The sequence below is a fragment of the Falco biarmicus genome, chromosome 2, assembly GCF_023638135.1.
Source record: "Falco biarmicus isolate bFalBia1 chromosome 2, bFalBia1.pri, whole genome shotgun sequence".
NCBI lineage: Eukaryota > Metazoa > Chordata > Aves > Falconiformes > Falconidae > Falco > Falco biarmicus.
In genome coordinates this window covers 80,031,540-80,055,067 of record NC_079289.1, presented here as the reverse complement: position 1 = coordinate 80,055,067, position 23,528 = coordinate 80,031,540, and the positions used below count along the sequence as shown (strand labels likewise).

General features: G+C 42.6%; 1 protein-coding gene across 1 annotated transcript; it reads left to right on the top strand.

Moving 5' to 3' along the window:
- Window positions 1-4: 4 nt before the first annotated feature.
- Window positions 5-21,084, top strand: WDR4 (WD repeat domain 4). Its single transcript, XM_056327318.1, has 11 exons — window positions 5-176; window positions 768-830; window positions 1,563-1,709; window positions 3,812-3,968; window positions 4,549-4,661; window positions 7,807-7,867; window positions 9,205-9,303; window positions 15,057-15,121; window positions 16,659-16,842; window positions 17,740-17,809; window positions 20,278-21,084. The coding sequence occupies exons 1-11, from the start codon at window positions 49-51 to the stop codon at window positions 20,454-20,456; spliced, it is 1,266 nt and encodes a 421-aa protein (XP_056183293.1). The 5' UTR covers window positions 5-48; the 3' UTR covers window positions 20,457-21,084.
- Window positions 21,085-23,528: the final 2,444 nt, after the last annotated feature.

The following is a 23,528-nucleotide window of genomic DNA, read 5'->3' as shown; positions in this document are numbered from 1 at the left end:
ACGCCCGTGCCCTGCGCCCGCCGCGGCGGCACGTGGCGCCGTTGACGCATGGAGGGCGGCGGCGGCGGGGGGCGCAGCCCCGGGCCCGGGCCTGGGCCGGCCCTGGCGCTCCGCGGGGCGCTCATGGTCGCCGGCGGCGGCGGGCGGCTCCTGGCGGCGCGGTACAAGGAGCCCGGGTCAGTGCTAGGCGGCGCGGCTGTAGGGTGGGGCCTGTCTCGCCGGCGGGGCCGGGGCGAGCGGGGCCGGGGCGAGCGGGGCCGGGGCCATCCGAGCGGCAGAGGCTGCCCCGCTGCTGGCCGGCAGCCGGGGGGCGGCGGGAGCGGCAGCAGCCCCGGCCTGTGCCCGCCTGTCGGGAGCGCCGTGGCGGCCGAGCGCAGCCTTCAGGCGCCCCTTCAGCACCCGCCGTTACCGAAATGGCGTTCCTCAGCTTTCTAGTCCTGCCGGTGTTCTGGCACGATCGCGCGCCACCAGGTGCGCGCCGCTGCTATGTGAACAGCGGGGTAAGTGCTAGTGACAAGCACAGCGGGTCTGACGAGTAAAATGTGCAGAAGTCACGGTTACGTTGCCAGCAGGTGACGATTTGGTTTGGCAGGTGTAAACTTGCGATGCTCCTGTGGCGCTTTGGGAGCCCGTTTGGCAGGGGGGGCCTCAAGGTATTGGCGGTGCTGCAAGTGACCACGAAATAGCATGTTACAAAGGAGTTGAGCTCTTTGTAGTTAAGCTCATGGTCGTTCTAGTGTCTTTAGTTTGTTGGTTTTTATTCACAGTGATGATGGTCTCTTCGTGTACGATTGCAGCAATGTAGAGAAGACAACCTTAGGAAATAAAGGGTGAGAAAATCTGCTGTTTTCCTAGAGGGAGCATCTCCTCTGAAGGTTATGTGGTAATGACGGTAATAAAAGAAAGACATGGGATGATTTCTTGATCAGGTGATGGCGAGTTTGGTTTTGCTAACCCTAGTGGATATATATGTATGTATTTTTTTCTTTCTGTTTCGTCCCAGAGGGGAGACTGTACAAGTTCTTAGAGAAACACCAGTAGTACAATCAGTGATTCTGTATGACTCTTCTTCGTCAAGACATCTACAGAGAATGCTGCATTGTTTATTAGGTCATCTAAGACAGAAAAAAAGATATAAACCAGTTACATAACTCCTCCTTCAGGTCTGTTCTCCAAGTCATGAGATTTCAAAACTTGAAAAAGTATTTTTCTTAGTTTATATTCTACCACTGGACATTGCTTTACCTGTAGCTAATTTTTCTGTTTTGTCCTAAATTTATATCAGGATCTGCTAGCACAAACCCTAGCGTTTTTTGGTTTTTTTGTAGTTTTTTTTTTTTTTTAAGCAGGTAAATTCAGGCTTAGACCTTATATCAGTTTCCTTTTTCTTAGCTTTTCTCTTTGCATTAATGTTCAAGTTGGCTCAGCATTTTAAGCACAAATACACAAATTGTTGTACTTTGTTCTTCATGCTCCCCCTTGGTGGTGTGAGAACAGCCATCTTTCTTAAGGATTTCAGGAACTCTCAGGTTGTGAACTGTTGTTTTCCTTCTCTCTATTAGGCAGGATGGAAAACTTACAGGTAAAGGAAGTGATGACATCCTGGCTTTTGCCTTCTCCCCATCAGGAGATTATTTTGCCTTGACAGATGACAGCAAACGTCTGATTCTGTTCCATACGAAGCCTTCCTGGGAATGTGTTAGCATCAGGTAAGGAAGCAGGATGTTGTGTGTCACTTTGTTATGGAGATATGGCTGATTCATTTAGAACTATAAAATAGTAGTGCTTGGGATGTTGCCATTTGTTGTCACTAAGCTTCCTGTTTATATCATTGGCTGAGGAAAGGATAATCTGTTTTCTTATTCCAGAAGATAGTATTTGTGTCCTTAAGAACTGAAACTTTACCTACTCCTAGTGAATGGTAAGGTTGGGCTTGCAAGAGTAATACTGAGTAGTTCAGCGAGTGCAATGTCTGCTTCTCTTGATTTGGAGAAGATGTTTTGAGGAATTTGTGAATTCTCTTAAAAGCAGATCTTTAGAGGTGGTCCCAACTGTTTCCGTTCTGCTGTACGGTCCTCTTGAGAAAACAGTCTGTAGCTGTCCACCAGAGGTCCTCCAGTTACAGGTTTTCTGCTGCTGCTTGTGACTACTGTTTGTGGAGAAAGAGGAGGAAAAAAAAAAAAAAAAGAGTACCATGAAGGACTTCCTGAGAAAGTACCTCAGCATATGACACCTCTGCTTCTGGTGGTCTCTGACAAATGCTGAGGCCCTGGTTGCAAAACAAAATAGAGTCTCTGTCTGCCTGGCTGTGTGTGTAGGGTACATGATGGACCTTTAACCAATGTTATCGTAAGTAAGTAATCACCAACAAAACCAGAAATGGTGAATTCTGTTCATTCTGCATTCTGTCATCCCTGTATGTCTTGCCCATAATATGCCATGGGGTAATTGTTTGATATTTCATTTTTCTGCTAAAAGATCAGCTAGGACCACAGCTGGATTTTTTGGGAATGTCACTACCTGCTATTAGGAAACCGGGAATGCAGGCAAAAGGGCCTCTGCATGAAAAAAAGAATGCTAGAGTTGAGCTATGTAACTTGCGCTGGTGTTCTGTGGCAAGCTATATATAAGTTTTCATGTGGTGCTGTCTCTTGTAGTCAGCTCATTTCAGACAAGGGGAACTTTTGACTTTTTGTGTTGTAAGATCAAAGGCAGTACAATGAACTTGGACCAAGACTTTTTCTTCTTGGCAAGGTAACCTATTTTGAAACTCTGCTGCCTGAGCCTGCAGTGTGTTAGTAGGCATTCTGTTCTATACATTTTTCCATTGTTACGGTGTTCCTTTAAACAGCCACTAAAAAATATTAGATTTTCTGATTCCTACCCTAAATACAGTGTATTGTTCTTTTGCCTCCAGATGATCACCAAATTTGAGAGCGGGTGAATAGAAATGTCCATTCCTTATGATCCCCGGTGACCCTAGTCGTTTGTTAACACACAGGACATAGAGGGGTTTGGAAAGAAAAGAATAGCAGCAGTAACAATAGCTGTTAAGTTGCAGAAGCATTTTCCAGAATAAGTGGTTAAACCTTTCCTAAAACTTGTTTTCTCACATATATGGTCCTTACATTTATCTGAAAAGGCGCAAGAAAACTGTTACCTGCTGCAATAGCAACTGGAACTATAAGATACTGGCAGATGATGAGGGACAGTCGGAATTCAAGTTCAGGGCTTTGCCTGGACAAGGTACCCTAAGACTGTGGTGCTCTGACTCTGGCTGTGAGGAGGAAGAGTCCTTGAGGTTCACAAGTAAGGGCTTCCTTTTACAGTAAGAAGTGGTAAATGGAGGAGTAGTTTCCACACAGTTTTCAGATGTGTTGTTGCAAAGGGCTTTTACTAGGAGAACTCCTACCTTGTCTTCTCTTTTCTGCATGTTTAACTTGTATTTTTATTATGGAGAGTTCAAAAAAGTCTGCTCGCTTTCTTTATAGAGTACTGGCAGGCTGCCTAGGTAAAATGCTCAGTTGAGAAAGCACCTAAGCAAAATGCAGGCATGCAGCTTTAATGGTCTCTTTTTTTTCTGTCACCCCCCCCAGGTGTTTGCTATTACATAGTTTAGTCTTTTAATAGGTCTCAAAAGTGCTATTTCAGACCCGTACCTTCCCTTAACATTATTCTCATTACTGCCATTTCAAGAATACTGCGTCTGAGAGCTTTTTGTCCAGTCTGTTGGCCTGTTTAACCGGGTCTGAATCCAGATTTGCTGAAGCTGCCATCCAGAGCTGTTCAAATTGTGCTGTTTTTCTTTCAGGTCTGTGAACAGGAGATGCACTTCCCTGGTTATTACAGCTGCAGAAGATAAGATTCTGGTTGCAGACAAGTCTGGTGATGTCTATTCTTACTCAATAACTGAACCCCAAGCAGATGGAAAACTTGAGCTAGGTCACTTGTCTCTGCTGTTGGATGTTGTAAGTACATGCCTCCTTGTAGTTAGTGTACAAACCTGCGTTCCTGCTTGTGTTTGGGTCTTTCATTGTTGCTCTTGTCCTAGGTTTGGGATTTCTGTTTTTTATATAAATGCAATACGTGGTCGGGATTTCTTCCTGCAGAGTTTGGTAAGGAAACAAGCTTACCAAAGGGTTACCTATTGGGAAAGTGTGTGTGTTTAAGAAGGCTTCATGTTACAGTCACAGAAGACTTAGTGATAGAATGTATATGAGAATTCACCTAGTCTGTCATGTCGGTTGGGTTCTTCAATGTGATAAGTTTCTCTTTTTAACACTCAGTGGGACGTTTGCCTGTAGTGTTGGAGCTCAGTGGATTTCACTGGACCTGGTAGTCAGTGTCACTTGTCTTAGCCAAAGTTACTGTCATAAAGATGTATGCTTCTGTTTTTGGTGGAAAAGCATGGCTTAATAGCTGCGCCTGTCATTGAGAATCAGGAGCAGCAGACAGTTTACTGCTTATCTTTTTTTCTCCTGGTTAGAAAGAATTGTATTAAAACAAGCATTGAACCGCCGGGCACTTAAACTCTCCCTTTACCAACAGGCACTGAGTCCTGATGACCGGTATATCCTAACTGCAGACAGAGATGAGAAGATCAGAGTCAGCTTGGCAAAGGCTCCTTATAATATTGTATCTTACTGTTTGGGACACACAGAGTAAGTTCGTTGTGTGCAAAAGTTATTGTGTGCAGCTCTTCCCTGTGTCTCAGTGGATGAAATGATTGTCTCTTCTAGTCATAGTAGATTAACGGCTAAGTCTGTATTAGAATCATAGAATGTGTTGAGTTGGAAATGACTTTTAAAAGTCATATAGTCCAACCCTCTTGCAATGAGCAGGGACATCTTAAACTAGTTTAGGTTGCTCAGAGCCCTGTCCAACTTGACCTTGAATGTTGCCAGGGATGGGGCATCTACCACCTCTCTGGGCAACCTGCTCCACTGTTTCACCACCCTCACTATAAAAAAAAATTCTTTCTTCTTTCTAGTCTGAATCTACCCTCTTTTAGTTTAAAACCATTACCCCTTGTCCTATTGCAACAGACCCTATTTAAAAGTCTGTCCCCATCTTTCTAATAAGCCCCCTTTAAGTATTGAAGGGCTGCAGTAAGGTCTCCCCAGAGTCTTCTCCAGGCTGAATGACCTCAGCTGTCTCAGCCTGTCCTTATAGCAGAGGTGCTCCAGCCCTCTGATCATTTTTGTGGCCCAACTCTGGACCTGCTCCAACAAGTCCATGCCTTTCCTGTACTGAGGACCTCGAAGCTGGACATAGTACTGCAGGTGGGGTCTCACCAGAGCAGAGGGGCAGAATTGCCTCCCTGGACCTCCTGGCCACAAGAGACTGCAGAGTCTGGAGACTGTTAGTTCAAGATGGAGCCCCCCTTAGTCTTAGGAAGGGAGGTCTTAGTGATTAGCATGGACAGATGTTAATCTAATGCCGTCTCAAGGCAGAGCTCAGACTTGGAGGTTCTGTGGTAATACAAAAGAAACCTGGCTGTATCAGTAAGATACACTCTTTCTGCCTGGACATTAGACTGCAGTGAACTAGAGGCTGCAGAATGGCTGCATAAAATAGATTCAAGGAATCACGCTTCTTAATGTAGTTACCTGGCCTTTCTGGTAGCTGAGAAAAGGGACTTGGTGTTTTTCTTGAGATTGGTTCTATTGCTGTGGGGAAGAACAGTTAGGTAGGTAGAAGGGTCTGCAGAAGGTGGATTGTAGGGGATATCCCTGTAGAAAGATAATGTGCTGCTGCTGTGTTACTAAGCCTAGTAAAATTCAGGGTTCGCTCTGCATAAAAACAGGAAGGATGTTCCTTCCTTTCCCTTCCTTTCCTTTCTCTTCCATCCTGAAGTGAAGGTCCTTCTATTCCCAGGGATCTGAAGAGTAGAGGGCAGCAAATCAGCCTGCTAGCTGTGTGGATGTGGTTCAGATGTGCTCTGACTTGCTAGGAGACAGGTACTTGTTTTGCTATAGGAGTAAGGTTTTTTTCTAGCCAGTTGATCTGGACTTCCTTTTCAGCCTGCAGGAGGGGACTGTATTTTCCCTTTACTTCTCAGCAGTCATTTTACTGCGAAGAAGATTCAGATGGCAAATAGACTTTTAAAAGACTTTTTAAGCAGCAAAATGTAGAGGGAAATGTCTATCAGTTGTGGTATTTTCAAAGTCTGTTCACTTTGCCTTCTATCTCCACATGGTTTTGTGGACTTTTGGAGGTTTTTTTTGTTGTTGCTGGTTGTTAGGGTTTTTGAGTAGGGTAGGGGGGTTGTGCAAGTTTGGGGTTTTTTTTTTGTGTGGCTGCTGCTACATTTTGAAGTCCCCAGTGACAAGATAGCAGCGAAGATGTGACCCTGCGTAGGGTGGAGAATGCACGTAATTCTGCTTGTCTGTCTGTCTCTGAGTTACTTGGGGTTAATGACACTCTTCCAGGCATGTTCTTCCATAAGATGATGCAACGCGGTGCAGTCAACTCACTGTATCAGAAACAGGAGTTAAAGACTCTCTGACTGGGGAACTTGAGATATGGGTAGCAAACCTATCTACAGTTGCCCACCAAGGTGTTTCAATGGAGCGTTTAGGACATGGATTAATTTGGAGTGTCAGTCTGATTTTAATAAACATCATTTGGTAGTCTAATCTGTGGAGAATTGGCATAGTATAAAAGCAAGAGACTACTGAAGTTAAAGATCTAAGTAGTCTTTGATCAGGCCAGTTTCTATAGCATATTTACAGAGCCGTGTCTGATGTTTCCACCTACTGTGTACACAGTTGTACTTTCTAATGAATAGAATTTGATCGTCAGAAAGACTCTTCTAAACGGGGGCTGTTTTGTCTGCACAAAGAGTTCATTAGTGGCTGCAGAGTGGAAAGGCACTTAGTGTAAATTAATTGAAATATATTTAAAAATGCAATATTTAAATTAGGAATGAATGAGCAAAGGTTTACATAAAGCAGCTGTAACTGTTGTCTTGTTTCACACTCCTGGATCTTCTTTCAGTGAGGTGCGTGGTGACTCTTGCTGGATCTGCCATTACTGCTTTGTCATGGAAGTTTGTATTACAGTGGCCAAATCTCTTCTTTCTATTTATTTTTCCTCTTTATTTTTTTAATGGCCTTAATATTATGCCCATTTTAAAGCAAGACTGTCCCACTCAGGTAATGTTCTGCTCAGGTCACTGTGTTTTAAGTTGCTGAGCATTAAGTTAATTAACGAATTCCAGAAGTTCAGGTCCCTGTTACTCAGCAAAGGCAAGTCACGGTAGACACAGCAGTATTACATATTTCTGAAAAATAAGGTTTCTGGCTGAATGTAGACACTGGTGGTAAATTGTCACATTCTTGTTTTAAAAATCTGTAAAGATTGCTTTTGAATGGTCTCCAGCTGTGATGGGAGAGATGTGGTACTCTGAAAGCTGATTCATTGTTGTTGCTGTGTTTCAAAAGCATCTGTTGATTTATGTTTTAAATGTGTGTCATGAGTTGAGAAAGGGCAATGTGCTACCCAAGTAAATCTATCTCCATTGGTATTTTCTTGGTCTAAATGGCAAAGCTCGCAGTCGGGAGAAAGTCGATAGAATTCCTTGAGTGCAGATGGGGAAATATTTTTTTCCCATTAAGTAGAAGGTAGTTTGTGTAGCATATATGAAGTACTGTAGACATATTTTTTTTCTCCCTCCCAATTAGCTTGATGTCGAGAATCTGTTTATTTTAGAGTTACCTTTAAAATTGGTGTTTTCTCTTACTGTGTGTGTTTAAAGACCAGTGTCATGCAAGAGAGTTCAACTTCTCACTACTTTCCCTTTAGGTTTGTGAACAAAATACTTGTAATACCCAACTGTCCTGACCTACTGTTATCAGCTTCTGGGGTACGTATTGCAATTTCTTCAGAAAAGTATTTCTCAAAAATACAGATTTTAAAGCCATTGTTTGCTTGTGTTTCCCTCAGGTTCCTTGGAATACTTAGCATCATCTCTCATGGTTTACAGCATGCCCTCTCTCTCCCTCCCCCCCCCCCTTTCTCAGTTTTCTCTTCAGTATTCACCCATTCTGTTCCTAGATAATCTTAAGAGCCATTTACTCTGTTTATAGCATGGCTAGCTGCTTATTAAGATCTTTGGGATGGAGAAATCACAAAGTCCTCAGTATTTCTTCATCATTAATTCTTGCTTTGGAGCACAGACAAACTTTAATCGTTGGACTGTTAAACAACTTTGAAGCAAATGAGTATTATGCTAGCCTGCCATGATAATGAGTGTTTTGAGAATGAATGGCCTTAGAATCACAGATATTTTTAGAGCTTTTAATGTGAGAAAATTGTTCCTTCTACACCCTCCCACTTGCTTTCCCCTGGGCGACTTGTTCTGGATTATGTCCTTGTCTGTATGTCCTCATAGTATGTCCAGTGCATGTTATGTAGAGATTGCAGTGCAGTGCCTCGCAATGCTTGGATGAGGACTGAAGAAGTGAGTGTTCCGTCCATTCCCTCCCCCCAGCCCTTTTCTGAAATTGATGGCATCCTGCTGTCATGCCAGACATGTACAAAGGGAGTAGATGGAGTTGGTCTATAATAAGGGAAACAATATTCTTTGTTTCCCAGACTACCAAAACTACATAGGAAACAATTGTTTTCTGTGAAGATGTGAAGATCATAGTAATCCTTAGTGTTTGGTTTCAGCTGCTGCTCTTGCCTTCCCTAAGGCTCTTGTCTCTTGTTCCTTTAATACTTAGCAACTCTAGTGTTAGTGCTGCATGTGGCTGTACTTCATTCTTAGCTCTTGGATTACTCTGCTTTTCCAGAGAAGTGTTTAGCTTCTTTCTTGGAGGTTACTAAAGCAAGCAAGAATTTGGGTGATAACAAGAGTAGGAGTGGAGAAGGGCAACTTGAAAGAATAGCCATTAAAATGCTGAGCACATGTATTACTGTGCTATTTGAAATTAGGCTTGAAATGTCCTCCTCCAGCTACCCAATTTCCACTTCAGAAGGAGAACTAAAGTTAGTGTGATTGAATAATTTAGAATGGAGAGGAAAAATTGTGTTAATTAAAATGTTTTATCTGCAGTTTGAGGTCTTAACTAAATGACTGTTTAGCAGCTTCTGTGGGAAGCTCTCCAGGGAAATAGGATTTAGCTGAAGGCCACAAATGGCTTCTCTTTGCCTGAGGTGCTGTTAGTAATAGGCTTGTGTCTGCTTCCCTCTGTCCAGGACTTGACTTTGAGGCTTTGGGAGTACAAAAGTGGAGAAGAAGTGTACTGCTGTCATCTAAGTAGCATCTGTGGGCCTGAGACAACCAAACCCGACCAGGTACTCCTGTGTGTGTGTCAATGCTTTTGCTATCTTCCTGATCCTTGTGACTCCCAAACGTGGTGTTTGCATTTTGTTGGGAGTGCTTCCCTTCTGTCGGTGGGTTCAGAAGTTATGTGAGGCCTGTGAGTTGCTGTTACAATAGCCTGGGATTTCAGGAAAGGTAGAAGGTTCTTGTGTGCATTTATAAATGTGCCAAGCAGTAACCAAAAGAACCTGTTTGTAATTCTTCCCAAATGTAAGTTCTGCACACTGGAGAAAGCCTTCACGTGAAAATGTTACCAAAACCACAGGTGCCAGAGAGTCTTGGTGCCAGAAAATACCTTGTAACACTGGAAAAAAACTAAAAAATCGCCTGTTTTTATAAAATACCTAGAATTTCAAGTGTTACAGTTGCAATTTATCTGAGCAAAGAGCAGTGTTGTAACATTTGTAGGCAGTCACCTGCAATAGTACTACCCCACAGAGTCAAAACACTGGGCTTGGGTTGTCTGAAGCTGGGCGGTATCCAGAATTAAAATGTCCAAGTCCTACATGAAAACTGAATACCTCAGCAGCTCTCCCTAGCTTGCAGCCTGTACATGAGTGCTGTCGTATGTGTGTGTTTGGGGTGCTGCTGTGATAACGGGATGCTAATCTGATGTGAGCAGTGGTTCTGGTTGTACTTGATCTCTGGTTTTGTTCTTTCTTGTCACATGAATTGACATATGACCTTATAGCAGTGTTACAGCACTTGTTCTTGTCCCTACTTTGTATGTCATATTAAGCTGGCTGCTAATCTGTTGAGTCATTTAAGAGTTGTTCATTTAACCACCCATCCTGCTGGGTGTGTTTTTCATGTGAATCTTTAAACTGCTTTCTCTGAAGTCCACAGCTGCCTCCCAGTTGTTAGGTGACTGGGAAGCCAGCAGCTGTGCATGGCTCTTGAGGCAAATCCACTGCAGAATTTGTATCCAGACTGAAATTAAATTGGAAAGTCCCCTTCCCTTGTGTTTTGTTGTGGTTTTGGTTAGTCAGTGTGTTGTGCTTGGCCTCTCCCAGCAGTCGGGAGCCATTCACGGGCATCCGTCAGAGATTCTTTGACGTCCATATACGTCTGGCCTGTTTTGTTAGTGGGATTCCCAGTTACTGAACTGGGAGCATAACTGATGGAAGGACCAAGCTGCTAGGTACAGACCCAACAACTTGAGTTTTTTTCTGTGTGAAAGACATCAGTAAGTTGTTCTTTGTGTTGAGTAATAACTTGCAACATTGTAGGTAAGCCCAGGATGGCAGCCACTTGGATCATAGCATTCAAAGCTTAGATACTGGAAATCTTGGGTTTGGAATTCAGAGTAGTATCCATACATTAACCTGCACCTGAACTCGAAAGTATACTTGAAAGTACACCTGAGCCAGAGACCTCTGGTACACATTCACAAGGTCCCTGGCTCATTTCAGACTGAGTCTAGTACTTGAAATCTTTGAAGTTGTTAACTGCTGTTTCTTTTTTTCACAAGCAAAAAAGGGGTGTAGCAAGTTAGGCAACAAGCCCATCTAGCGGGCATCCTCTTAGAGTCTGGGTGCAGCAGGATTTGAGTAAAGAAAGGAGAATTAAGACTGAGGCAAACCTGTAAAATTACTGCATATAGTCTTCTGGAAATAAGTGGCTTGGGGAGTTTCATAGCTGAGGTGTTTTCTCTTTGTGTTCAAAAGTAGCTAATGTTGAAACAGTGTGGTTTGACAACCATCAAATCCACATCCACAGCAATGTTGTAAGGCATTTCCTTTGGAGGGAAGAATGGTTTTATTTTAAAATAGTTTGCCTTCTAGCTTTACTGGATCATTGAGGACTAGTAAGCAACTAGCTGTGAAGTGAGGAATCCTATTATTAATTTTAAAAATGCTACTTTTTGCTTAGACTGGCTTAGCATTTAGAAAGATAGCTTGCCTATAAATTAACGGGGCTTGGTCTCACACTGTATTCTAACCTCATTGCTTACAAACTATTATTATTTTTTAAAAAAATGAAGCTATAATAAACTTTGAACATAGCATTGGATAAACTAACAAATGTTAGAGGAAAAAAACCTTGTGGCTGCAAGCAGGAATTGATTTTAAAAATAATCTCCAACTCTCTTAGAATGTATTTGAAGGCTTTTGGACATAGTTCAGTAATACTTGCCTTGCCTCCTCACACACCTGATAAAGTCCCTTCCATAGGATACTCTGTGCTGATGGAGTCTCTCAGCAGAAAGTTGGGGTGCCCATTCACTGAGGAGTGTCAGTTTAGCTTCTTTACCTCGGTGTAAGCAAGCAATGACAGGGAAAATCCACAAACTGTGGGTTAATAAATGTAACACAACAGTTAATAAACTATTCCTGCAGTGTTTTGCAGTTCTTCTGTCCACTGCCGTATGTGTCTCCTAATGGTGGTCTTGGAAGCCTCAGGCTGGCCTGTTCCTTGAATCTGTGAAATTCTGCTCACTGCCCACTCTTACAGGGGTTTTAAAAATCTGTCTCCGGTGACACTAAATTTGCACAATGCTTGAGGGATGCCAAAGACTCAGTTGACTTCTGGAGTTTGTACACACTTGGAATGGTGATCAGGCAGTGTCTCAGTGATTACAGACAGATAAATGACAGATTTAAACCTTAATACAGTGCATTGCCACTTTTGTGCTGTATGCTACACAGCTGTCAGTACGTGCTTCTTTCAGAACAGTTACAGTCTCAATGGCCAGCAGGACCAAAGGAGGAGATTTGTGTTTTGCTGGCATCATAGTGCTAGAAATGCCAGAGGTGTTGTTTGGTGGTAGTATTTAGTCATGCTATGTATCCAGGTGTATCAAAGATCACCTTCAAAACCTACTGTAACATTTACAGTCTGAATTTAAGGGAACAATGTCTTGAGTCAGCACTTCGTCGGTTGTAACTAGCAGCTGTCTGCAGATGACTCCAGCAACCAAAGATCAGATATCGATAAGTGTGTTTTCTTGTCTTCTGCATTACATTTTTATCATTGATAACCACTGTGAATGCACTGAAGCTTGAAACACAGCTTGAAGCATGGAAAAATGGATAACGATAATGGAATTATCTGTAATGATGGGTCATGTGAGCACATAAACATGGGCTTATTTTGCTTGGCAGATAATGAATATGTGTTTTGGGAATGTAACAATGTTTTTGAGCAGTATAGCATTGGTTTCAGCTGATGGGTTGCAGATCCTCAGTTCATTTTTTCACTAGAATGGGAGTAATTCTCTAATTTCATAGTGCTATATAAATATTTTTCCTGCTTCAAAGCTTCCGCCTCATCTGATCCTCTTGACAGCAGAAGCTTGTTTAAAGTCCAGAAGAAGAATTGCACAACTGTACCCCACTGCTCCAGTACATTAATTTTTCATAGGGTCACCTCTTCTCACAGATGACATCAAAAGTTAATTTTAAGGTGTTGGCAGGCTGATAACAGTGTCATATAAATGCTGAATAAGTTCAGAGAGTATCAACTGAACATCTGTTTATCACAGACTGCTCCTGTAGCTTGTCTTTAAATTAACTGATTTTATAGGCTTGTCCTTGAACAAGATACTACTCCAGGTCTTGTAATCATTTGCTGATTGTTAATTTACCTACACATGTAAAGGAAAGAGCTTGCAAAGAAGATACATTTTCTTGGTCTGTCCAGCTGTGGATAACACTTGGTTCAAATCAAAATAGCCTTCTCCTCCCTCCCACAGTGAGGGTGGGGGAGAGCTGCTGCATACTTCAAGTTCACAGAACCCTTTGTCTCTCTGACAAAGCACTCCTGTGTAGGTGGGCACTTCCCATCGCTGCACTTGCCCTGCATGTTTGTCATGAGACAGGCATAAAAGCAGTGCTTTGTTATTAGAAGTAAATATCACAGGTTTGGGGTTTCTATATATATATTTCTATATATCTTGGCTTGTTCCTTTAAATGTCTAAAGAACCCACTGGTGGTTTGCAACAGGAGCTGTCAGTTCTACTCTAAAGCTGTGGTATAAATGGCTCCATACTGCAATAACTACATTTAGATGTATTGGCTGCAGAGGACCTTTCTGATTCAGCCCACTCATCCTGCCCAGTATTTGGAACTGCAAGCATTTTTTATGTCAGTGTGAAACAGGGATCCTGGGTCCCAATGCTAAATATGGACTAACAACTTAGTATTTCTGCACAGTAGCAAGAGATTAGTCCCATCTGTTCCCAACAGCTCTGAAACACATCATCGTTTTGATAATGTTTTTTGTAAAGTGCTCCTCTTCTGTTCATATTGGCATACAGGCATCTGAATACGTGAGTGAAAGGTGTGCGCATGCTGTTGTTCTTGCTTCCTTCCGTGAGATTGTATCACACAACGGATTTAATTTTTTTTCTCATGTGCTTGAGATGCACTATGTAACCCTGGCTTTCAGATATATTTATACTATTAAATATCTTTCCCACTGTTGGTTTATCTTTAAGTAGTTGCATCATGTACCACTGACAAAATAGTTAATTCTGGTATTAAACTTGCTGACTTGAATGTTTGGAAGCTGTACAGCTTGTTTTGCTTTTCTATGTTGATTGCAAAATTCAGAAACAAGCACCCTGACAATGCCTATACATCAGCTGGTAGCTCAGAGGGTAAAATCCCATGGTTACTCCCAAATTCAGCTGAACCTGGTGATCCAGATGGTTTGTCTAGTGACCAGTGTCATGTCAGGGAAGGAGGTGAAGGCTGGAAAGTAGATAAAAGGAAAGAGGACTTGAGGATGCACCTGAATTCTGCCAGCAGGGTGTCAAGAAGATGTATTTTCCCTGGCATAAAGGAGATAACTCTAGTAGGAAGGCTTTTATTAATCAGAAATGCTGGTGTTATAACTACTTAGAAAATATACTTGAGAACCAGCCTTTTGCCTTTGCAGTTCCATCTTTCACATTACATAACAGATACTTTTGGAAAAGCACCCTAGGGCATCTTATTGCAGTTTCTCTGCTCCTCCCAAGCTCTCGCTTCCCACTCAGGGAGCCTCAAATCAGTTTTTATATATTTCAAGTAGTATGTTTTGTGTAGCAAAGGTATTTCTCTGATTCTCTCCCAGGTAAAACTATGTGTCTTCTAAACTGGGAATGTTGTGTAGGGTTTTTTTGTTGCTGTTGGGTGTGAGATTATAATTTTTTTTTTAGTTTGTTCGAGGATTTTGTTTGGTTTTTTTCTTAATGAGGAAAATGGCCTCTGGCCGTCTTGCCTTGTTCTTCAAGGCATGTTTTCTGTTAAGCAGTATGGCTTCACCCAGACGCAGGTTGAAAACAGAGGCATCACAGCAAGGATATTAGCTGTGCCTCACTATCTTCTTTTTTTTTAACAAACATAACAGCAACAGCAGCTAATGGCTTGTGTTTATAATCTCTGAGCTGCTAGTGTGATATCCTGGCTGAGCGGGCTTAATGTCGATGTTTTTGCCATTAGCGTCGCAGGAGAGAATGTTTGAAGGTGGTGTACTTTTCCTTCATCTGTTAGTTTGTCTATTAAGAGTAGTTCACTAAAACCTTTGCATTTGATCTCTGGATGGCTGTGAAGGGAGAAGTGCGGAAAACTTCATAAAACAGCAAACAGTGGCGCAGTTTAAAGGTAATTATGTTGCTTAACTTGCTGTAAATTAAGACATCTTCTGTATTTTAAAGGCTGAGATGTGAAATGGAATGTGAATTTTCTGCCCATAAATGGTCTTGACTTACAAGGATGTTTCTTTTTCTTTTTTTAATAGAAATACCCTGTGTCAAGAATAACCTACTGCTGTCAAGGTGGTTATGTTGCCATTCTATGTGACTGGTAAGAGTAAATGGGGAAAAAAGGCTAAAATCATCATGGCTCCTGCAAAGGCAAGAGCGGCTTTCCCTGCTGGCTGTCCTAACTTTCCCCTAGCCTGCAGTACTTGGTACTGTGGATCTCCAAGTGTCCCAGGCATGCCTGCAGCCTCACAGGGAGCCTCTGAGTCCTTATTGTGCTTGGTCTGCGTGCAAGGGTTACCTGGCTTAGTTAAATTTTGCAGACTTTAGGATGCCTTTCCATCACAGGAGGAAACACACGACGAGGATGTGTGAGAGCCCTCCTTGGTGCTCAGGATGTCTCCCAAAATTGCTGTGCGTGACGCCCATGTGTTTTAGGTCCAGTTTTGTTCAGGGTGCTGTGGTGATGGAACGGCCAAACTTCTGTTACCATATTCTGCTCCTGTAGATGGGTTTGGCCATTCTGTTTAAAACCCCGGCGTTGCTTCAGTTTAAAACTGTGGAGAGGCTACGTTGATTTTGGAGGTTCAGATAGGTGTGTTTGTGTAAGGAGAGAGTGCTCAGGAGCTGAAGGGCCTAAGCACTGAAGCTTTACAAATCCAGCTGGCAAGGAAGTGTCTTACGGGGATGGACAAGCACTCTTCCCCTCTCTTTCCACAGCACCTTAAGCCTGCTAAGGAAGCTGTTCTTCCCGACAAAAGCTTGCCAACAGGAAAAGGAGAGATTGCCAGAGCTACCTGTACAGTGAAATCTGTAATCTGTCCCCTCAGTGGACTTGCTCTTGGCCAGAGCAAGGATCCCCGTCATGCATTCTGCATGGGCATCCAGAGTGGCCCTGGAGGGAGAAGCCATGTCAGCTGAGGGCTGTGCCTGTGTCACTTAGCCCAGGGGCCATGCTGCGCTCTGCGTCAGGCTTTTATTTCTAACTCCACAGCCTAGCATTTCTGAACAGTGCTGTCACGTGGACCTGGTAGGCCACTCGGGAGGGAGCCATGGTGTCCTGCCTGGCACACTGGGGACCTGTCTGAGGGAGGTTAGGAAGCTCTGCACGTAGAGGCTGTGGCTGTTAGAGGAGTGAGTCCTGATGGGAGAGGTGGAGATGAGTGCAGTGCCAGAGTCCCGTTCTTCAGCCGTGTCAAGATTTCCTGTCCCTCTTATTCCCTCCTCCCCTCCCTGGTATGTAATTCCCTTCCTGTTTTATTTTGACTGGTGCTTGGCTACGTATTCCATCAAGTGAAGCCTTGTAGGCCAGTGTGCTATGATGCACCACTCCTTATATAAATCTTTAGTAATTCTTATGAAATTCCATTTGCTACCTTTTCTTTTAAAGAAAGGGCAGCGTTGACTGCTTTTTCTTTCATATAACACTTGAAAAGCTGTTTGATGTGTTACGTATTTACAGCTTCTGTCTCAGATCATGTAAGCAAACTGCACTAGAAACGCTAGAGTATTTTTTGCAATTCCTAATGACTTTGCTTTGGCTCTGTTTGGAATTAGCGTGGGTGTTTGTAGTTTGCTGTGCAAGTGATGGCTGTAGGTGGATTCGGTAATAATGGTAATTAAGTTTTTCCTCTCAAAAGTATTCCCACAGTCTACATCTTTCAGCTTGATGCCATTGCCCAACAGCTAGTTTACAGACAGCAAATCTCTTTGAAACATAAAGGTTGGGACATTGCATTTGAGGAAACGGGAGATCTCTGGATTTTGCAGGAAGACAATGAAGCTCCTCTTCAGTTGTACAGACCATGTGATGATCAGTGGAAGGTAGATACTTTTGTTACACTAGCATCCTGAATGTTTTGTGTTGCTTTGAGGCCATAGCAAAAATGAGTAAACTATGTTCCATGAAAGCTAAATGGCACATTTCTCTGTTTGTGTCTTGAGATGGCATAGAAGGCATGGGTACACATCTCATTCTGCTTCTCACCTGTGTATAACACAAAGCTACTGAGAGCTTATGATGAATACCAGTCTCTTCTCTCGTAAAGCTGACATCTGCCATAGCAGGATCAAGCAGAGTGGTTGTCAGCTGTTGCACTCAGTACTTCAAACCATTGTCTGTGCTACACTTGATTATTTAAAAAAAACCCACAAAACAACAAAATCCCTTTCTGGTTTGCTCAGATAGGCTTTCCACACAGCCTTCGCTGTGCCTGCCTCTGAAGGATCCTTTGGGGGACGAGGCATTCTGGGAGCATTAAGGGGATTTTTTTTTTTCCCCACGAACAACAGGAGTCAAATTTGAGTAATGTGCTATCGAGTTCTCTATAATAGCCTGTTAAACAACTGGAAACTCACTTGTTATCCTTTTACGTCCCCAGCTAACTATGGTACAGCTGTGAAGTGTTTTTAAATGAAATTTCCAAGTATGTTCTGTGGCCCTTATGTGTTTCTTGTGATATTCGTTTTCCTCGCAGATTAGTAAGTGGGAATCTGTTTTCTTTTCCTTCAAGTTGCAAAGCTTCCCCAGCAGAACACGTGATCTCAGGCCAGGGTTCTATAGCAGTCCTGGAAAAAAGGAGCCTAAAAGAGGTTGTGGGGGGCTTACGCTTACTCTCCTTTCACTGTACTCATTTGAGAGCTGTTGCAATTTTGTGTGCCATGAAGCATGAGATTAGATGATATTTTGGAAATAATAAACAATATTCCTTCTCTTCCCAGGCTGTAACTGATGACAAAGGACTACAGAAGATGTCAAAATATCTTCAAGACAACTGGACAGTGTTTGAAGGTAGAGAAATTTGGTCTAAAGGCCCAGGAAATGCAGTTTTTATAACTAAAGCATGAATCTAGGAGCAGAATTAGAGTTCAGGTCTGTTCAGCTGGCTGTTGAAGTTACTTCATCTTTCAGTTTTCTCAGTTTCGTCACTCCATCTGGTATGGCAGTTAGTGTAGTACATTAAGTGTGTTCAGGATACTGTTACCACAAAATGATGTAGGCATTTAGATCTGAATTATACCATTCTAACTGTTTTACTAGACACCTTATCACAGGGATGTATCTAAACACCCTATGATTGAGCTGCCAGAGTCTGTCTTACTGCTGTGATATTGAATACTGTTGTTTGTTTGTTTAGTCTCTTTAACTGGCAGTGATACTCTTATCAGAAGTATAGTGGAGACAGTAAGAATGGAATAGCCATGGGAGGAGCAGCTTTGCTGTAAAGATGGGCCATTCAGGTCCACCGTGGCAAGGTAGATTGTGTGGAGTTTGCTGTGGCTGGAGGGTGTGACCCTGGATGGTATCACAGATGAAATTGTTTGCTGTCAGGGCTGGTTCATTTTGTTCTTGATTCCTGCCCCACCTCTAGTCTCTGAAAGAAAAGTAGTACATGGTTTACTAGTTCAGAAGCACCCAATGCTTGTAGGATTTTTTTATGTAAAAACCACCCAACTTTACTTAGAAGCTGAAATTATGGTGGCTGCAGGACAGAGAAAGATTGCAGCACATGCCAGTGGATATCTCATTGTGTATTGAGAGTTGATTAATTGAAATTTCTCTCCTGTACTTTGCTGGGAAACTGGGAACCTTCCTTAAAAAAGTTGTTACAGTCCCCATTGGTCTTTTAGTCTGTTCTTGGTGGCCATACATAAAGATGGAAATGTTGCAGGAATCTGCAGTCTAATGTAAAGTCGTCTTAGTGTCTAGTATTGGATGGCTTAGAGTGTAGCTGTGATTAAGTTGTTCATTAAATTGTCATTAAGCTGGTACAGTCTTTGAAATCAAAGAGGAAGTCAGGTACTCCTTTGGAAGGGAGAGTGTTTGCATGTAGATGTTGCTGACTTGATAGTTACGGCCAGGCAGATAATTAGAAGTACGAGGTGTGAGTGAAAATGAACAATAGAGAAGTAAAAAGAGTAGGCAAGGGAAGAGGTTCTGAGCTTAATTAGCCACTGTAACAAATTACTGTGATATGTGGTAGCCAGCTGCATCTGCAGCTGGGAAGGGAGAACTGCTCAGATGACAGGGTCTATTATTGTTAATTAGTAAGGAGAGGCTCACTTGATGAGCACTTATTCCAGTGCATAATTAGTGCTTGAAAAGGTAGTTACTCCTTTTAAAAAAGGTGATCATTACATTGTTTAAACCCAGTCTTAATTTCTTCCTACTGTCCCTTTATAAACTTGTTTAACCTGATTGATGATTCTGTAGGTTTTAAGACATGTAGGTCAATCTTGAAATACACGTTGAACAGTTTGACATTCTGCTTGTAACTGATCCCAGAGAAAGATAGATCAAGATTTAGTGCAGACCAATAAAGCAGAGACTATCATGGGTATTCAAACTGACAGCATGCAATTTCTCCCAGGGCCAGAGGCCAATAAATTGTTTACTATGTGAGTGCAAGATCTTTGAAAGTAAACGTGTATGCTTTGCTCAGTGCCAGCAAGGGAAAATTGCTGGAAGGAACGAGAGGATGCTGTATGTACACTACTGTGGAGTAGCACACTAACTTCAGGACCAAACCCTAGCAAATCGGCCCTTTAAGATCAAGAATTTTTGATAGCAGGAAAAGTAGGAATATAAAAAGAACTAGAGGTAACTGGCTTTGTCAGGTATCACTCTTAACAATTTTTAGAAATGTGGACCTAGCCAGCTAGTGTTGTTCTACAGAAACAACCTGATCAGGTTTTTTGGGATAGTAGTTGTATAAGCTTGGAGTCTTGGAGATGGTGTGATGAACATTATGCAGAATTCACAGAAAGTTAAAACCATTGGAGTGAATACTTAGAAATGAGTACATTGCTGTTTGAAGTCTACTTCTTTTGAGCTTCTTTTAGGTTAATACTCTAGGAGACCAGTCACAATTAGGCATACCCTTTGCAGGTCTTGGGGAACAACTCCAATAAGATGTCTAACAAGAAGTCGTGACAGCAGTCATTTTAAAAACAGAAGCCTTGAAGTCTGCAAGTGTCCAACATGTAAGGAGAGCTGCGTGCTCTCTTTGCTTCAGTGTCAGGTGCTTGTGTCTGTGAATGTTTTTAGCCTAAAAATGGAGACTGTGCATGGCTGTGTGAAGGCTAAACAGATGCTAACCAGCACTAATCACAGTGTAAATGCTGATATTTAATAAAGTGAATAGGACCACAGGAAATTAGTTGAAATTCCACTGTCTGTAATTATAGTACAGGAAGTAACTGATGGGACCCCCAAGGGAATTAACACTTGTCTTGTGTTCTCGCTTTGCCCAATTGCAGGTTTTGTTGGTGCAGAGAGCCACTACAGCAGTCTCTACAAGGCTTCATTTGATAACATGGCTGCCTACTTACAGAGGAAGGAGGAAAGGTTACAGCAGCAGAAAAAGAAAAGGCAGGATCTGCAACGCGGCTCGAATGGACAAACAAAAAAGATGAAGACTGAAGAATCATCACTATGACATTTGCTAGCTTGTAACTTTTGCCTTGCTGAAAAGAACTGATCCAACTGTGGACTGCTTTTAAGTGCAAAATGGATTATGGAAAAAGGCTGGTTTAAACATCTATTCAGATTCAGGTTTTCAAGTAGCCTGACATGACAATATCCTGCTTGCAGCAGATAATGCATTTACAATATGTCTAAGCTTCTAGCTGCATACAAGTATTAGCGGTTCAGTCCTAGGAATCTCTAATGCATGATATATGAAAATTGGAGATGGTGTTTTCCTCGAGACGGAATTTCCTTTTTGCCTACCATGTTCAGGCTTTGTTCTTCAGGTGGAAGTGCACTGATTAAAGTTGATGTGTTGGGTTTTTTTCTTTTGTTTTTGTTTTAAAGGTCTGTTAGTTAATATAACTAGCTTAGTGTTCTGGCTATGGGAGAGGGAATGTAGCAAAATCCTTGCTGTATATAAAACATTTTAGCTGAGATTTCGCCATCCTTGTTTTAACCCTTTACCTTCAGTTCATATGGTAGGAATTGTGCCTAGCTTTCAATCCATTGCTTCTTGCTTGTGGCATATTTCTGTAAGAGGAAACGCAAAAATAGATTTTATACATTGGAAAGTAAAAGTAAAATGTGTCAGTCAACTTTGTGTTACTGGAAGATCCTTTTATTGCAATATGATCCTAGTGTTTCTGTAAAAATTGAGAGGTCTATAAGGAAAAATTGCTTTCTTCAGCAAGAACTCTTTCATGTTGCGCTTAGCCAAGAAGTACATCTTTTTTCAAAAGTTACCAGTAAGAGCCTTATGGGATCACTTGTTGCTTCATCGTGGGGCAGAAGATAAGCATTCGTCTACCAGATGGCATTGTGTCTATATGGGATATAATGTACTTTGTAAAACCAGGTGTAGAAATCTGTACAATCCATTACAGAATTAACCTGTGAACCATGAATAATTCTCTAGGTCTCTTTATATAGCTGTCCTCTCTGGAGTATCTGGATACTTAAAAATTTTGCACTCAAGTTTTAGTTATGCTAATGTGTAAGACATTGTTGAGCTGTAGCTTGTTTTGAGAATATGAGGTGTCCAGCAGTGAAGCAGAACTTGCTGCTTACATCTGTTCAAAATTGCAGTCTTGTCCTTGTGTGTCCCAGAGGCCACGAATCTTTCTTGAGCTGTAGGATGTCACGTGGATTTTCGTAGTCCTGTTTGGAAGTGCCTCCTTAAGGACAGTGTTGAGTGCATTAGTACAGAGCCAGTCTTTCACCTCCTGGATCCAGCTTATTTCAGTGATTCCTTTTAAGAACCTTCTGCCTTGGTTGGCAAAGGTCTCTTTGGGCAAAACTTGTGAATTGTCAAGAATGGTATTGTCTGTTCTGGTTAATGTCTCCATTCTGGACGGAGCTGCCTCGGCATGAATAAAATGTGAAGTAGTTTCTACTAGGTGTACAGTTGCATGATGTAATAACGCAGTGTCACATCCAAAAAGATGATGATCTTGTGTAGCAATTCAGCCTCCTCTGTCCAATAGCCACATACCAGGGATCTGAAGCATCTTGTTTGGGTATCACCAAATCAGTTGAGTGCTCCTGGATTACACTGGGCCTTGAACAAAGGAGAAGGTGGTGGCTATATTTGGGCTTCAGCAAGGAGTTTTACCCTCTCGAGGGCAATAACCTTTTTATTAGAGAGCCTGCTGAGATAAGAGAGACCTGACTACATAATCTGGAGGAAACACTTTTGAGCTGATACGTCTTTCTGTCTTTCAGGAGAGTGCCTGAACCACCAGGCCGGCCTGGTGGAGTGGCTCACTGGCTCTCATGCAAAGAACTGGCCTAGCGTGGAGGCACGCCCCTGGAACAGGGCTGCTGGCTGAGCACCCTGAGTGCCTGAAGGCTCTTGTGCTGCATGGAGTCCTTGCTGTTTCTGACAAGCTGGCTTGGGTAGTTTCTTATTTGTACTGTCGACTGATGAGGATCATGTTCTCATACGTGCAGTGCCCTCCCTGCTCTGGGAAGGTGGTGTCTGTCCTTAGCTGTGCTGTATTAAAAGTAATTATTTCTGCAGTGCATCATTGTGTATGTGTACATACGTAATGTCACATAAATGGAACAAATGCTTTCCTGTATTTAGGTTGGGAATGTGGTAGAAGGCCTAAACAGCTCAAATGCAGGCAAGGCCCAGCTGCTTGGTTTGCTGACCGTAGGCTCCCCTTCTCTAGTGGAAGATGTTGAATGTCAGTAATGGAGCTCAGCAACAGGTACGCGGATTTCCTGGTAGTTTCCTCACATCCCATGCTGACGAGAAGCTAGGATTAAGAAGCCCTATAATCAGTCTTCTGAAGGACAGTTGCAGGTGTAAGGTGAAAGTCTTTTGACTGTATCTGGAACAGTAAATGCATTGGTATGACACTGGTGATGCGTGTTTGTCTTGGTCCTCGAGAAAGGATGAGAAATCACTAGCTGAAATGCTTGATATTATTGGGTAGGAATGGTGACTTGGAGACTGAGATACCTGCTGTATGATGGTGGCTATGAAAGTGTTGTACTTCATTTAATTTAAGAGGGGGCTCTAGGGAAAGCAGTTGGGGAAGCAATTAAGGACACTCTAGCCACAGGGTATAGCTTTGTGATTGTTTGGGTGAGGAGTTCAGTCATTCAGTACAATCTTATGAGAAACAGGCCAGCGCTCACGCTGCTTGTGAACTAAGCAGTACAGGAGGAAAAAGCTCCAACTAGTTTTTGTGCTAATTGTTGGTGAAGAAATGATTCTTCTCTTTGCCCAGCATGAAGCCTGCTGCTACAAAGCAAACTGCAACATTCTTGAACAGGAGTCTATTGGATCACTTCTGCATGTCACGTAATACTGTTTTTGAGGTGGTGGTGTGTGCTAAAGGCAGGTCTTTTTTGTGTTTTATTTTAGCTGGATCTGACCTCATGAGGGCTGGTCCCAAGAATTGCTCTGGTGCTCTTACCTTAGCATGGGAGGGATGCAGGGAGGCTGAAGCCTGTGGCACGTGAGGCATTTCTGGAGGGGCTGACAGGACAGGTCACCTCTTGTCTGTGACCTTCCTGGTCACCACAGAGG